Source organism: Calidris pugnax, unplaced genomic scaffold (genome assembly GCF_001431845.1).
Source record: "Calidris pugnax isolate Ruff unplaced genomic scaffold, ASM143184v1 scaffold44, whole genome shotgun sequence".
Taxonomy (NCBI): domain Eukaryota; kingdom Metazoa; phylum Chordata; class Aves; order Charadriiformes; family Scolopacidae; genus Calidris; species Calidris pugnax.
The window spans coordinates 630,641-647,193 of record NW_015094506.1 but is presented as its reverse complement, the minus strand read 5'-3'; the positions used below and the strand labels follow the sequence as shown (position 1 = coordinate 647,193).

Sequence of the window (16,553 nt, the reverse complement as noted above, 5' to 3'; positions counted from 1 at the left end):
TTGTTCAACATTGAGCTCTCATTCTTCTATTCACTTGTGTTTAGCTGTGAATATGAGTGATTTCCATAGTCTACCTCAGACAAGCTGGTGTCCACATGATACGACTTTGATAGTCTGTCTGTGGAGAGTCAGGGAGAGAGGAACGGCTACGTTGTGGAGCTGTTGCACACTATCATAGGCAGACGTCTTGTGTTTTAATTCCCTCAACACAACAGATGGGTAAGAAAGATCTGCAACAGATGTTTTTGGCAGTCTGCTTAAGCTGGACATTCATGGTGCAGCCTTCTCTGCCTGAAGAAGATGCCCACCCATCTAGTCCCTCCTGTAGTCTAAGGTGCCCTTGGTCCCCCAAGCAAAGCCCAGCCCTGTACCGCAGTGTTTGCACTTCATGCTTTCTCTAGTCTTTAAGGATGCTATGTCCTACTCCGGAAGCTAGTGATCTTGTCTCCTTCATTCAAACACTCATCATTTTGGCTTCACTTTAACTAACTTAAGCATGGAGTTACAATGTTTCTTATCCTAATCTCTATTGTGTACTTTTGGTCCAGGAAGCTTTCTCTTTCTCTCTTCAACTTCAGGAGAGAGAGTGCACTGAGGACATGAGAAGATGATGACCATGCTTCTTCAAGGCTGGTATTCTCCTGCCTATCTGAAAGTGCTTGGCTGAGGAATCCTACATCTCTCTAAGAAGAAAGTATTCTTTAAAAAAAAAAACAACCAAAAAGTTTTCTGCCAAATACCATGTCTTACAGTGACTTCTGAACCACATATATAGCTACTGAGTAGTGAGGATAACACACAGATGGCTGGGAAATCCAGCTGAGAACTAGCAGTTACTCTAGAGTCTAGCAGCTCTGAGTCAGAAAGAACATTCAACTGATTATACACAGAATAATGCAAAGTCCTGCATCTCGGATGGCATAACTCCTGCGGTGGTACAGGCTGGGGCCATTTGGAGACAAAGCAGCTTTGCTGAAAATTGTCTGGAAGTTCTGGTGGACAAAAAGTTGAACATGAGTCACCAACATGCCCTTGCAACAAAGACGACCAGCTATATACTGGGCTGTACTGGCAGGAGTGTAGACAGCAGGACTAAAGAGCTGATTATTTCTATTTGGCACTTAGGAGACCACATGTGGAGTATTGTGTTCCATTTTCAGCTCCCCTCTATAAACAGGACATTGAGCTACTGGAGCTAGATTTAGTGGAGGGCCATCAAGACAGGATGCATGTGACTTACAGGAAGAGAACTGGGTTTGTCCAGCCTTAAAAACAAGAGGGAAAGGGATGATCTACTATGATCTACCAGGAGGATATGGAACAGCTAGAGCCAAGCTCTTCTCAAAGGTACAATGACAGGGTAAGAGGAAACAGTCACAAGTTGGAACAAGGACAATTCTAATTAGATATAAGGATATTTTCCTCTATTACATTTCACAGAGGATTATCTTTAGTGTGCAAGATTGGTAGGAACCTTAGCAGAGCTGCTGATTGGAAACTTTCAGGTATGCTGGGTGGCTCAGAGTCTGCATTTGGTGGGAAATGCACCTACAGCAGGGGAATGGCTCATGGCCTCCATACTGGTTATGTTTCCTTTTGCATGGGACTCAGGCTCAGTCTTTGGAGCTGTAGCAGCAGCAGCAGCTGCTTGATCCATTTCTCTCTTCTCCAGAAACCTGGAAATCTTAGTGCAGACTTTGATCTTCTCTCTTTCTTTCCAAGGCAACAATCACTTTGAATCTTGCATACAAGGTCCTTATTTTTTAATTTTCCTCTCTGAAGATATGATTTTTTAATGCTTTTAAACAAGCTGGTTGGTTATGTTTAAATGGAATTTCTTGTATTTCAGTTTGTGCCCATTGTCTCTTGTCCTGTAACTGGATACCACTGAGAAGAATCTCTCTCCACCTTCTTTACATCCCCCACCAAGTATTAATACACACTGATAAGACCCTCCCTGAGCCTTCTCCTGAGGCTAAACAATCCCATGTCTCTCAGCCTGACTTTGTGTGACAGATGCTCCAGTCCTGTAATCATCTAAATGTCCCTTTTCTGGGCTTGCTCCAGTATGCCTGTGTCTGTCTTATATTAGGGAGCACAGAATTGCATCCAGTGCTCCAAATGTGGTCTCAGCAGCACTGAGCAGAGGAGAAGGATCACCTCTCCTGAGACATGGTATAGTAGGATACTGCTTTGGACATGTCTGACCTTTGGGATAGAACAGGAATCAGAGAAGAAATCTACCAAAGCTTTCTCTTTTATAAAATATTCTCCAGGTCTACTGTGTTTTTAAATAGATTTAAATGATATTATAAACCTGACACATAATATTGCACAACAATAACAATAGCTGAAGAACAACAATACCAGCATCTTTACAATACAGACTTATTACATCAAAACCCAGATTTCATGAGATTTCCGAAAAAACCCTAAGCAGAGGTCATCCAAAACCCACACAAAAGCCTAAGACACTGGGAAGTGACTTACCCGTGTTCTTCTCTGTGGGGATAAACAGGTATCCGATGTGTGACAGATGATGATGGCACATGTGGACTTCTCATGCAGGGCAGCTGTTGGGAATTTTCAGCAGGTGACCCAGCAGCTGTTGTCACAGTGTAGGTGAGTGACCAGGTATAGGATTGCATAGCTCCTGCAGACAAACAAACATTTGGAATGTTGTTCTAAACAAAGGAATAGAGCTAACATGGGCTGTCAGTCACACAGGTGTTAATGCTTTGAGATGGTTACAAGAAAGCAACCTTCTCAGCTCTGATTATGCAAACTGCATCAACCAAAGTAAACAAAACAGTTGTGTCTGAGGCTTAAATAAAAACACAAATAGATCAACTGGAGTGTACAAAGATCCAAAGATAAGAGACATATCTGGACTAGCTCAGACTGTGACCTTTCAGTGTGGCATTGTAACTTGAGATTTGTTGTTTTGGTTTTTTTTATTCCCAGAAAAACTGGGATAGGACTTAGAAATGGAGGAACACCAGTGCTGCTATTTCTCAGGCATGATGCACCAAACCCTGAGGTCTCCCTCACATGGAGTGAGCTGCTGGCCTGTTTAGCTCTGAGGCTGATCAGGCCTGGAGGGAGGCAGGAAGTATGATCAGAACAATGAAGGCTTAGAAAAAGATGGGTGTTACGCAAATAAATTTCTTGAATCATTTTGCAGTTTGTATCTGTTCCACCCAACTAGGTACCAGCCCTTTAAGTGGCAATAGAGTGGTAGATCTCCAAATTATAACAAATATATAGACAGAAATAGCCTAGCCATTTCCTTCCCACAAATAAAGTTTCTTTCTTCTTTCGAGGCGGCAGGGACTGGACTTAATTTATTTTTTCATGTAGAGCATTTGTGGGAAGAGCAAAGCAAAGAAGTGGGTTTTCCAGTTTGCTTGGAAGGTGCTGAGTTTTTTAATCATCCTGATCCCTTCCAGGCAGGAACTCCAGATTCATGAGCCAGCTGCTGAGAAACCTTTGTCCTTCGCACACACCCCTTTCACTCAGGAGGCTGACAGATCCATTGTTCCAGTATAACATAGCTCTTGCTGGAGGTCATGACCATACTGGCTGAGATTACCCTGCAAATGAGGACCAGAACACTGAATTTAACCCAATGCGAACACTAGTTTGGGGGTCTCTGGGCACTCTTGACTCTTTTTCACCAGCTAAAAGGAATTGCAGGAGGTGACTTGGTTTTTTCAGTGTGGATTCTAGGACTTCCTGTAGTATGAAAGGGCCTAATTCAGAGGGGGAAGTGATTGTATTACCAGATCTATGTCCACTCCATGGCTTTGGGGAATGAAAAGCCTGTCTCAGATGTGCATAATTTTCTTCAGGTGTGTGTGATTTTATTTGGCAAAATCAGACAAATAATTTTTTTAAGTGGGAAATGCTTAGTTCTGAGACTGAACAAAGGCATTCTGAGCTTCACAAGGTAAATCCAGCTCGAAATATTCCAGCAGGGTATGAGTTGTTGCTCTTATAGTAGAGACATCCTTAGATGTATTATAGCCAAGGATATTTGTGCTAGATCTGTTTTCATATGGCTGCATTTTCTGTCACCGACCCTTGAATTTTCAGTCTTTCATCTCCTCCCATTGCAGAGGACCATTGAGATCCCTGAGACCCAAGATAAGCTAGCACATCAGTGTTACTGTGGATATAAGCAGTCATGGGTCCCTGAGTTGAGGAAAACATTTAAGGCTGGATCGATGGACCAAGGCCAATGGGATGAAGTTCAACAAGACCAAGTGCTGGGTCCTGCACTTGGGTCACAACAACCCCATGCAGTGCTACAGGCTTGGGGGAGAGTGGCTGGAGAGCTGCCTGGCAGAAAAGGACCTGGGGGTGTTGGTCAACTGTCAGCTGAACATGAGCCAGCCGTGTGGCCAGGTGGCCAAGAAGGCCAACAGCGTCTTGGTCTGTATCAGGAACAACGTGGTGGTGAGTAGGACTCGGGAGGTGACTGTCCCCCTGTACTTGGCACTGGTGAGGCCCCACCTCAAGTACTGTGTCCAGTTTTGAGCCCCTCACTACAAGAAAGACATTGAGGGGCTGGAGCGGGTCCAGAGAAGGGCAATGAAGCTGGTGAGGGGTCTGGAGAATAAGTCCTGTGAGGAGCGGCTGAGGGAGCTGGGATTGTTCAGCCTGGAGAAAAGGAGGCTGAGGGGAGACCTTATCTCTTTCTACAACTCTCTGAAAAGAGGGTGTAGAGAGGTGGGGATCAGTCTCTTCTCCCAAGTCACAGGCGATAGGACAAGAGGAAATGGCCCCAAGTTGTGCCAGGGGATGTTCAGATTGGATATTAGGAAAAGTTTTTACACTGAAAGGGTTATCAAGCCTTGGAATGGGCTGCCCAGGAAGGGGTTGAGGCACCATCCCTGGAGGTATTTAAAAGACGGGTAGACATAGTGCTTAGAGACATGGTTTAGTGATGGTTTTTATCAGAGTTAGGTTGATGGTTGGACTAGATGATCTTAAAAGTCCCTTCTGACCTAGACAATTCTGTGACTGAGGAAGCCTACCTTCACTAGAAAGTACAGTTTATGTGGAAGTGGCCAAAACTACTTATGCGGTGACCAAATACCTTCATCTGAAAACAAGAGAAAAACTGTTGAAAATATCAACAACTTGTCTGCGGAATATTTTTGTGAAACGTTTCAATTTCAAAAGGTCAACATATTTTCCTAGTGTTATTTTGCAAAAGAAAATTTGAAACTTTGTTTCAAAACAGGTCTAAATTCAAAAGGCAAAAACAAAGAGAAAAGAAAGGACAACAAAGATGGTGAAAAAATCCAAATACTTATTTTTAGGTAATGTTACTGGGTTCTTTTTTGCTTTTTCACTTTTTAAATTCACCATAAAACAGAAGTTTTACTTTGACCTGATTTCATTTTTTTCCAAGAAAAATGTTAGCCATTAAGCCAGATGTTGAAAATATCAACAACTTGTCTGCGGAATATTTTTGTGAAACGTTTCAATTTCAAAAGGTCAACATATTTTCCTAGTGTTATTTTGCAAAAGAAAATTTGAAACTTTGTTTCAAAACAGGTCTAAATTCAAAAGGCAAAAACAAAGAGAAAAGAAAGGACAACAAAGATGGTGAAAAAATCCAAATACTTATTTTTAGGTAATGTTACTGGGTTCTTTTTTGCTTTTTCACTTTTTAAATTCACCATAAAACAGAAGTTTTACTTTGACCTGATTTCATTTATTTGCAAGAAAAATGTTAGCCATTAAGCCAGAAATCTGTTGACCTTCCTAGCTCTAACAAGAAGCAGTAATAACAGGACCAGAAGATCCTTTATATTTTACCAAATATGGTTTATTTGACTGGTCCCAGCCATTGTGACAGCCTCCTTTTTATATTTTTTTTTTGAAATATAGTAGGGATCTTATCTGAGTCTGAGGAAAATGGACAGCAAGCTGTTTCATGCACTTCCTGTGGGAAGGAAAACGTCTTGGATGAGAGGACTTGGCCACTCCTGGCATTCAAGTCTAACTGACTCCTACCTCAGTTCAATTTTAAAATGAATGTTTAGGGTGTCACATGCTTTGTGCCTGTCCAGGCAACACCGAAACAAATACAGAGAATAGGTCTTGTGCCTGAAGAGCTGTGAATATCTTTGCTGAAGTTTCCTAACAAAGAATTGTCCCCAGGATCCTACAGGATAGTGCCTCACACGGCTGCTCTAGGAAATACTAACTTTCTTTTGGAGGCTACAGTTTCAAAACAAATGTATGTTGGGTTTTACACTGGATTTACAGAGTTACAGAAGGCTGTTCAAACAGTTTTTTCAGGCTGTTTTTAGGAATCTAAAGTTGCCTCACTTCTTTTTGCCTTTTTGGAAGGGATGCCATTATTTTCAGTGACCTAGTCACAGAGAGGAAGGATAGAAGACGACAACAGATTTGAAGACGTGTATATATGGTCAGCCAGGATACTGCCAACATTGTGGTGGAAGAAAAAGGAGGGATGAGATAAGACTGAAAGTTTTTCGTAGTTAGCTTTTTAATACCCGCCTATGTCCCAGGCTTATAATTTCCTCAGCTGGCTGCAGAACTGAACTCCAGGAGATTAAGTCCCTTTTAGATATGACTGAACCCAACTGAACTGCTTTCTGAAATAAGCAAAAACAATAGTGATTGAGTAACATTTTTCTCTGCTTTGTGTTCTGAACATGCAGGGTTTGATTAAAATAGGGAAGTTCATTTATTATCACTCCTTTTTCTTTTTTAATGAAAAGCTTGATTTTGAAGATACTAACCAAGAGACCATCTGACCTGTAGAAGAGCCAAATATAAATGGAACTCCTATCAGTCCTGCAACAGCCCTGTTGTCGTTGGTTCCATCGTGTAGACAAGTGCAGAAAGAAACAAAAGTTGCTTCATGGTGCTGCATTTTATATTTGCTTTATGCTGGAGTAAACAACCACCCAGGTAGAAGCAAGACACCTTGCACTGTGTATTGTGTCTGATAGTAAGCACTACGGTCCACCTCAAGCAATCAGAAATATGGAGTCAGGCCCCCATTCTACCTCCTCAATGAAGAGATTTCCTTAAATATCAGCTTTAGAAAAAAACACCAACCCATCCATTTGGAGAATTTGGAGAATTGCCTTTTGAAACTGGAACCTTTGACTTTTACGCTCTGCAGCTGATTGTTGAACAAGAGCTGATATTCAGAAAAAAAATAATTTGAGTCCAGAACCTGAAGCTTTAGGAAAAACCAGAAATTTGTTCTACTCACACACACAAATATGAGAGATGGTAGCTCTGTGCAAGTATCCCCTGTGCCAGATTCCCAGAACTTTAATACCTAGCCTAGACTTGGAAGAACAGTGACCTGAAATGACTTGCTGACCTGAAGACTTATTTCACAAATACATTGCTTGAAACTAAACAGTAAAACTCATAGATTAGTTGACTAACATACTAAAACTACTTACAATTCAGAGTTCATTTTGGGTTGTCTGAAAACCATTGCAATAGCAAATGAGTAATCACAGCTTTAAGAGGGGCTTTAAGGGAGAATAACGGTCAGCCATATAACTATCACTTTTATTACAATATTGTTGCAGTTTGAACAATCATTAATCTGTCCTTTGTGATTTAGAAAGGATGGAGACCAATTATCCTCTTAAATGTGTAGTAACCTAACAAAAAGTTCTAAATAAAATGGTAGTTGAGCCATGCCAGATGTTCTACCACAGAATGCTATATATAGGATTTACCTTTCTTTTGCTTAATATAATGTAATTGCAACAGTTTAATTTGCTGGTTTTGTGCCAACCACTGACTGAAGGCAAAAAGGTTAAAATGCAAGTTAAATATTAAACTTTTATTGCTAATGCCACAAGCAAGAAAGAGTTAATGAGGCCTTAAATTGGGGAACTCAGAGCTAGTGGTAACCAATGGAACTAGTTCTTAAGATTTGCAAAGCATTTGCAGAGTTTTACATTTACCTCATCAAAGACACATAAGAAAATCAACACAGTGTACTTTAAATACAACTTTCCAGAACAGAGGTTCCTGTTCCGAAATATTCTATATATTAATGGCATGAATCTGTATATGGAACCATTTCATTACATGTAATATATCTTCAGCACTCATATTTTAAACTATACAATTTCCTATAGCTAAAACATGGTTGTTATTTTGTATTACTTTATGTGAATGGACCCTGCGTTCCATGGTGTAATGATTGGCAAACAAAAAAAATGATCATGTGATGAACACAGGAAAGGGAGGTATTATTAATTGCCCAAATTAAGACCAGGAAATAGCCACATACTTATATATAATCTTAACCGGACCACTACTTGCACTGACGAATTTGACTTGTGCTAGGCAAAAATTATTTTCACAATCGCAAAAATGAGGCTGCACCAGATCGTAAAAATAAAATCCAATTCAATCAAAGAGAAGTTTTTAAAACAACCAAAAAATGAAAAGCTGGGAAAAAAAGAGAGGTAAAATAATTAGAAATAGCTTTCCTAAGAAGTTCTGCTATGGGATCAATTATGTCAAGTTCCACTGCCCGTACTGTGGGAGTAGGTCCTTCAATATATGATCCTGTTTCTGGCTTGAGTCTTCACACTAGCAGACCTTGGCCTTACCAGGACATCAAAAATTAGAGAGAATAAACCAGACTGTAATAAAATAATAAACAACAGGAAAATAAAAAGGAATTGCATTTTTAATGTTTGTGTGAGTCCATTCCCTTGCATTACTGGTGGGATTCAGGAGGGATATGTAAGATCCATGCAGTTCCCAGGCCTGCCCAGATCTGCACTTAAGTCAAGTACCCAAGTCAAGAAAGCTGAAGGTGGAAGCTCAGATAGCTGGCAAATAGGCTGTTATATATATACATACGCAGAATAAGCTTTGGGTTAATAGATATGATAGTCACATAGAGTTACAGTCTCGGCAGCCTAAACACAAGTCCCTCAAATCTCTGTTCCTGCCAATGCCACTGGAGAGCATGCAGTTCCCCACTTTTCAGTCTTTTATTTCTGGGTACAGTTCTGCATCAGACTAAGTTCTGGTTATAATAGCACAATGATCCTTTTGGGCCACAATGTCTACAGAGCAAGTTACCCACAAAATCAACTTTTCAAGACTCCAACATACACCACCTCCAACGTTGCCTGATCCAAAGCAATGTGTTCACCTACCATGTCTAGAAATCACGTGTCTCTTGTCTAACTGTTCTGGGAGTAATACCATCCTATTTCCCTCCTAAATATGGTATTATCTCCAAGAGTGAGAAAACCTTAAGTTTCAGTGTAGGGACAAATGTTCTTAAACCTCTTTCCACCACAACTATGCATTGTGTTTCCCTGTGGCGCCTTTGAAAGCATGAAAAACTTTTGTCAGAAAGATTTATTAGTCCTTTATCCACTGCCAAATTCTCCAGTGTGGTAAATCATCACTTTCTGACATTCTTTCAAGAAGGTTTTGTAACTTTTCTAGTACATCACAAAAGTGATAGTTTCCACATTCTGATTATACACCCATTTCACTGAGGAGCAGCAAAGCTGGAATTTCACTGCCCGGAATGTCTTCTGAAAATCATTCACATTTCTGCCTTTTTTTCCATGAGTTAAGAAAACACTGTCTTTTGGTAATATGGATCATACAGGGTGTCGTGTCCACATCCAAAAGGTAATGAGTGAGTTTTACATTAGAGTACAGAGGGTGGCTGCCCATTTATACAAACAAGAAGCCCATTTTGTGCTTACTTTTTTCTGATAATCCTGCCCACAAGTTGAATACCTTTAATCACAGATTTTGAATCTGTGGCCCCACCAGAATACAACCACCTCATGAGCTGCCATAACAGAGTATGCAACCGAAAATAGGCTTCAGACGTGTAATTCCTAGTCTCTGACACTGAAAGATGAAAGTTATCAATGACATGTAAAACATCCCCAAAGAAACTTGTGCAGTTATTTAAGCATATTTGGGTCTCAAATATGTTTAAAGATACACAATTCCCATTTTACCCACTAGGAACTAAGTGGTTCAGGATTTTGAAAACCTCAATAAACCTTAAAATATCTGGCACATTTCCTTGAAATATATAAAATTTTTCAGAGAGACCAATTGCCCTTGAAATCACTGAAGTGCCACATTCATAAATAATCCTTTTGGGGTATTGCTAGAAATATGAAAAATTGGACTGATTTTTAAAACTATTTAGAAATAAAGATCTGCTTTTCTAGAGGCCTCAGCTACTGAACAGATTCTGATATACTGAGGTCTGGGATCTCCTGTTAGGCCTTTGGACTCCAAACATCAGATCTTTTTCACTGCGTATTGTGTTTGGATACAGTGAGAAGGTATAACTGATGCTTTAAACAGATTTCTGTTTGGGAAAGCTTCTCGTCTCTTGAAAGTCAGTATGTCATATTTTCCATCTCAATTTCCAAGTGCAAAAATGATCTTTGAGTAGATCTAGCTGCTGTAAGCCTACCTACCTGTTGTAGCTGCTATGCCACCGTACTCTGGGGACTGATTGCTGACAGGCGAGGGGGCAGAGGGCACTTCGACTGAGGTGGCAGATTTAGCTGGGGAGAACGGCACTGGGGAGGGAGTTGGAGGAGCTGGTTCACTCAGAATAATTTCTTCTCGTATTTCTGCTGCAGGAGGAGAGAAAAATCATTAAACATAGTGAAAAATAGAATCAAAGAAGACTTAGAAATTAAAAAAAAAAACAACCTTAATGCAAGTAGTTAAGTTCTGTAGACTGTATTTCAAGAAACACATAGCAGGAATCACAAATCTTTGAAAGAACTACTCCTACAACATTCAGCATTACAACCTTCATGGTACCTTCATAAGATCTCTTAAAGGAAAGTGCTGTTTTTCCTGTTGTATAAATGGGAAACTCACGCTTAAGGCTTATATTCCTGTAACATACTATTAGATATATAAAATTAGGAGTCCAGTCTGAGTCAGGCACTCCTACTCCTGGAGATATTGGCCAAAAAAAAAGGAATCTCCAGGGGATTCCAGTGGCTTTTGGTCATGACCTTCTCTCTTCATTGACTGAAGAGGATGACTCTCTGGATAGTTCTAGCTGTTACAGCTATGCGAAAAGTATGCAGGGATAAACAACTTGTTTGTCAAAAAACTAAGAGGTTATGGCAGGGCAATGAATTAAATCCAGGTCTTTCAACACATAGAAGATATTACTCTAATCACTCAAATGTTCTTCTTCACATAAATCTACAGGGTAGCAAATTAAGACACAGCTAAAATGAAGAATGGAATTTTCCAAAGATGACAAAGGGGTATAACTTGCTCAAATTAATGGGAGATGCAAGGAAGGTAGATCACTGAGGATCCCTCATTACAAGGGCCTGTCCTGAGCAGAGAGACTAAAGGGAATCTCAGTTCACTTCTTTTCTGATGAGTCAGTGCAGAGTAATTGGAGCAGGACCCCAAATCTGCTCTATGGAGCTGCTTAAAACATAAGAGCACCAAAAATGCTAGGGGTTTTTTTTCATCTTTGCTCACTTCTCCCATCTCTCCCTCCTATTAAATGGTAAAATCCATTAATATCAGTGAATTTATTCAGTGTTAAACTAGGGTGAAAGAGAGAATCAAGGCTGGGTTTGCTGAAATACAATGGTGACTTAGACTGAGTTAAAAGGTTCGGTACAAAAAGTTGAACCTGAGACACCAAGCGTGTGCTTAGGAATGGCTTCAGACATCCAGAGTTACGTGATGAACCAGGCAGACCTCTTTCAGAATGTATTAACCAGGGACACCATCCTCACAAATGACTTATTTCAAATCATGATGCAAATGGAAAACACTTTGCTCCTAGATAAGCCTTACTGGGTTAGATGAGGATAAAGAAATGTCCTAACATAGAAAATAGTGAATCCAGTGGAACAAAACAAAAGGTGAATAAAAGAACAAACTCACCTGTGCTTCCTTCTCCTTTCATTGCCCTCATTAATTCATTAGCTCTCTCCTGACAATGGAGTGATTCTAGCAGGTACAATACGTAGTCATCAAACATCAAGTGAATAAGGTGAAAAGACCCTGGTAATAAAGTGAACAAACAAAAAAAGCCATTGACTGTCTCAATACATTCATTAAACCAATGATTACAGTATTCAACACAGTACTGAGCAGGACTGCCACTGGAGTATCTCTCTCACTCAAGGTAAGAAAGGTCAAAGCAAAACTGGGGACTAGCAAACTCTGTTCACTCACTGGGTTTCTTCAGGCATATATGATCAATTATCGTGGTTTAGGGTGCAAGTAGGCTGCCTAGCTAAGAGCTGGGACTTGATGGAGTTTTCTTCTCCTACATTAGCACAAAACAATTTAGACAATTACGCTGCAGTGGAATTGTTCCCTTTTGTCTAAAGGGCCAGATATAAGTTTCTGTCAGAAGTAGAATCCTGAATTGGCTGTCTTAGCAACACGTCCTTGTATGAATTTTATGAACTACCTGTATCATTGGACAAAGAAATAAGAGACTAATGAATAGTAAGATAGAAATAACCTTCCAAATCTCCTCATGGTATATCTCCGGTGCATTGCCTGGACTGGATGAGACATCCATTAACTGCCAAACATAGAGGCATTTGCAGCAATTGTGGATGTCTTAAAGGGAAAGACTTGTGCCAAAGCTTTGCACTGTCATACTTCTCCTACTACATTATCTTTTCCTAATTATCAGTTTGAATTATATTAGCAGCAAAACATTTGGCCGGTTTCTGTGCTTACATCTGAAGATGCCATGGATACTGTCTCTTAACTGCCATGACAGGAATGTGAAAAATTTAAGGGCTAAAGGACTTAACGGAAGAATATGGGCAAAAGAAAATACAGAGGCTGGAGTAAAAAAACACTTTGAAAATTAATAGTAAAAGGAGATTATATTGGTAGCTATCTGCTACAAATCCTTAAGTAAGGTTTGAGTACAGATGGAGAACTTGCTAATGTTGTTAGGCGGAAGGACTAGGTAATGTTATGGACTAGACTAATGGAAATGAAATTTAATAGCATGCAGTAAGAAATTAAAGATTTTTGTCATCCTCTGATCTATATAGTTCCCCTGTAGAAACAGAAGTATTAATACTATTGCACATGGCACTGGTGAAACCTCACTTAGAATATTCCATATAACTCCAGTCACCCATGTTGAAGAAAAATTAGTACAAGTTGAAACTGGTGTGGAGAAGATTACCAGGAGGATGCAGGGAATAGATAATAGATTTTAAATGACTAAAAATGCACAGCTGGCTTCATTTTGCAGAAAGGAAGTGAGTTGCTTCCATAATTTATAAAGAGGGATAGATGTCAGGGATGGTGAAGAAATGTTTGCCCTTGAGCACACATAGCCAGAAAAATAGATGTGTAAGAAGAGACCATAGATGCATTGCAGAGCAAAATTAGAGGAGTAAAGCATCTGAGTTGAGACATTGTGTAGTGTCCTCCTGAAAGGGACAACATTCATCTGCAGGGGACAACTGACAAGTATCAAGATGGAGTTTGGTCAGTTTATGCAATAGACTCCATGACACAGAGTACATGTAATAACTCCAGACAGGATTTGATCACACAATCAAATATTTGTTTGGTTTTTGTTTTGGTTTTTTTTAGAGCTCCCATGTTTACTTAGATTTGCATGGAATATTTAAAACATGTTCATATAAATCATTAAATAACTCAGGTTAAAATAACAGCCAGTCCAGCAGCTGGCTTAAACCAGAGGAAGATCACCAGCTGAGAGGAATCAGCAATCAACTACTGCCAGACACACAAAAAAACACCATAAAAAAATAACCTCATCTAGATGTGTTCCTTTTGAAATTCCATGATGCAACAAGTTTCAAACTCAATCATATTTCATAACGATTGGTTTCTTCACAGGAAAGTTAGGTTTATCTTGACATACTAGCTTTTACAACATCAAAGCATAACTACCCCTACTCCAACTTCTCTACTCAAACATACTGTTGATGTGCAGAAGAAGTTGTTTGAAAGACCCTATATCCTTACACAATTCTAGCTGGCAAATCCAGCTTTCAAAGCAACTCTGAGCACATTCTTTCTCTTTGTGACCCGGATGGTCTTTGTGTTTCATTCTCTCACTCCAGGCCTGCACGACCTCTGTCGTCACTGATATGAGCTGAGCACACACACTGGAAGGTGAACATGCACCTTTGTGTTCTTGGACAAGGCAGCACAGAAAAAGGACATATGTGATTGCAACACCCTTGCTATGGGGAGGCAATGTTTGCCTGTTGGTGAATCTGAAGCATTCAGTTTTTACTTGTTTCATGTATCTATGCAAATCAAAATGGTAACAAGTTTCCCCAGCTTGCAAGAATAAATAGTGGAGATCTTCACTTAACTACTGCAGAGGATTTATTTTTAGAAATCTTTTGGGCTCAAAGTCTTGTTAAATAAAATCCTATTCAATTTAGCAGTACAATAAAGACAGCAGATCCAGCTGATCACCTTATTACCAACCCAGGATTTCCTCAGTGGAAACCTGGATTATCAAGGATCTCCACAAAATACTTGCTCTTCTTCTGACTACAGTTTTTCAGTGAAAATTTTCTACTGACTTTAGTGCAGTTACTACTGGTAAGTATTTCCATGGTAAGAAAAACAGGCCTAAATGCTGGGAAATTTATGCGGTGATATGAAGCTCAACATATTTAGTGTTTCACATCAAACTCCTTGCTAAGCTTTAATTAAAAAAAAAAAATGAAAGAAAGTTGCTTGTAGTTTCATAAAAGTGGAATTGCAAACCATAGCACTAAAATGCTAACAAGCAAATGACAAAACCCCAAGATTTTCTATTTTTAAAAAAATGTCTTTGTTTTGAGCGGGTCTAATGCTTTATTTTGAAGACTTGGGGTTGGCAGTACTGAATGCAGCATTTAAAAACACTCCAGTGCCTTTGTTACTCTTTTGAATTTCTCTCTTCCTCTCCTATTATTTCTCCCACTGTGTATTTTTAAACTCTGTATAGAGGTTTTGAGCTTAGAATTTGCGTGAAAGACACTAGACAAACAAGTTGTTGGTACTGAATGAATGCAATATTTTTACATTTTTAAACGAGTCAAATGAAATGTAAGCTATAGAGTGAAACCAATATCAGGGCACACATTTTAGCTACACAGTGAATAGCTATTCAACACGATATACAATAATTTATTCTGTGTTTGCAAGCTACTGTTTTTCACATGAAACTATTTGGTTCTTTCAAGTGTATCTATAAGTACTGAAACGGATCCAACTGTGGCTGGCAAACCATACTCTTCTTTAGGAAGAGATAAGAAGTCATTCAAGAGTCTGTAGTTACAATAATAAATAGCATTGGGTTCTAATTTTGAGGAGTTAACAGAAATCTTGGCAATGATTACCCAGCTAATGTACAGTAAGTATCAGCAGCTATTAACAGATACAGCAATTATGCTCAAGTAACAAAACAAGGGAGATTTCCAGATCTGGAGAAAATCATGGTGCTTCTATTACTAATTAGTTACTTTATACACTGGATGCATTACCCAAACATTGCCACCAACTGTGCCTTTGATATGCATAGACAGGAAGGAGGGAGGGACGGAGGGAGGGAGACAGGCAGAGGGAAAAAAGGAGAGGGATGGAGAGAGAGGAGATTTTTTTCTGCCAGGGATTGTTTCAACCTGCCCACGCCATCATCCTTAAAAGCTTTGCAGAAGCAAGTCTCTGTGCTAGACAGTCCAGTGTCAGGTATTCCAACTTCCTCCAATCACATTTCTATACCACATATTTCAAAGATAAAAATATAATGTCCTGTATATAGTAAAAATCCCATTGTTTAACATATTATTTTACTTTTTTTTAAAAAAATTATACTGTGGGCATCTGAGTCTGTATATTGGCTGAAGTGGAAAAAATCGTTAAAAATCAGTCCATGGAAACAGTTTCCAATGCAGTAAAAATGCAAAACTTATCTAAGTTAAGAATAAAGATAAATAGATGTAAATATTTAGAACAGTAAATCAGTCTTTGTTTCTTTCCACAGAACTCACTTAAATGCATACATTATTCCGAAAAGCTAGAAGGAACTGCATGAAATTCAGTGCAGAAGGGTTTCTGCCATCTGGCTCTGAGATGCTGACATTCAAGGGTTATTCTTTTGAAACTTGCTCAACTCTAATTCATAAACAATGCATTGAATGGCCTTGCAGTGAAACAGTAGCATCATTAATACTGATTATTACAAATTTGTGTCTGTGGCTAAATAACATTTGGGGAGAAACAAGGTAGGGATATCCCAGGCTTCTGGCTGATAGGATGATGATATGGTTTTGGTATAATTCTCCCCTTCGAAAACCTGAAGGTTCAAATCTCCCCCTGCCCCATGAGTTGCACCAGAGTGGGGAAAACTCAAGCCTGTACAAATAAGGATTAGAATAGGGACTGAACCAACTCTTGTGATATCATCTCCCAGGAGAGAACGCACCCAGCAGGCTGCAGACCTCTGCAGCTCAACAAACGGTTATGTGGTT

The 16,553-nt window shown here is 39.5% G+C and overlaps 1 protein-coding gene across 1 annotated transcript in view; it reads right to left on the bottom strand.

Annotated features, from left to right (window-relative positions):
• Positions 1 to 16,553, bottom strand: part of RFX4 (regulatory factor X4) — a 77,270-nt gene that overhangs the window by 12,911 nt on the left and 47,806 nt on the right. Inside the window, exons 13-15 of the mRNA XM_014963424.1 lie at positions 11,956 to 12,075; positions 10,500 to 10,658; positions 2,491 to 2,653 (exon numbers count right to left, since the gene is read on the bottom strand). Coding sequence (XP_014818910.1) covers positions 2,491 to 2,653; positions 10,500 to 10,658; positions 11,956 to 12,075 — 442 coding nt within the window. The remainder of the gene's footprint in view (positions 1 to 2,490; positions 2,654 to 10,499; positions 10,659 to 11,955; positions 12,076 to 16,553) is intronic.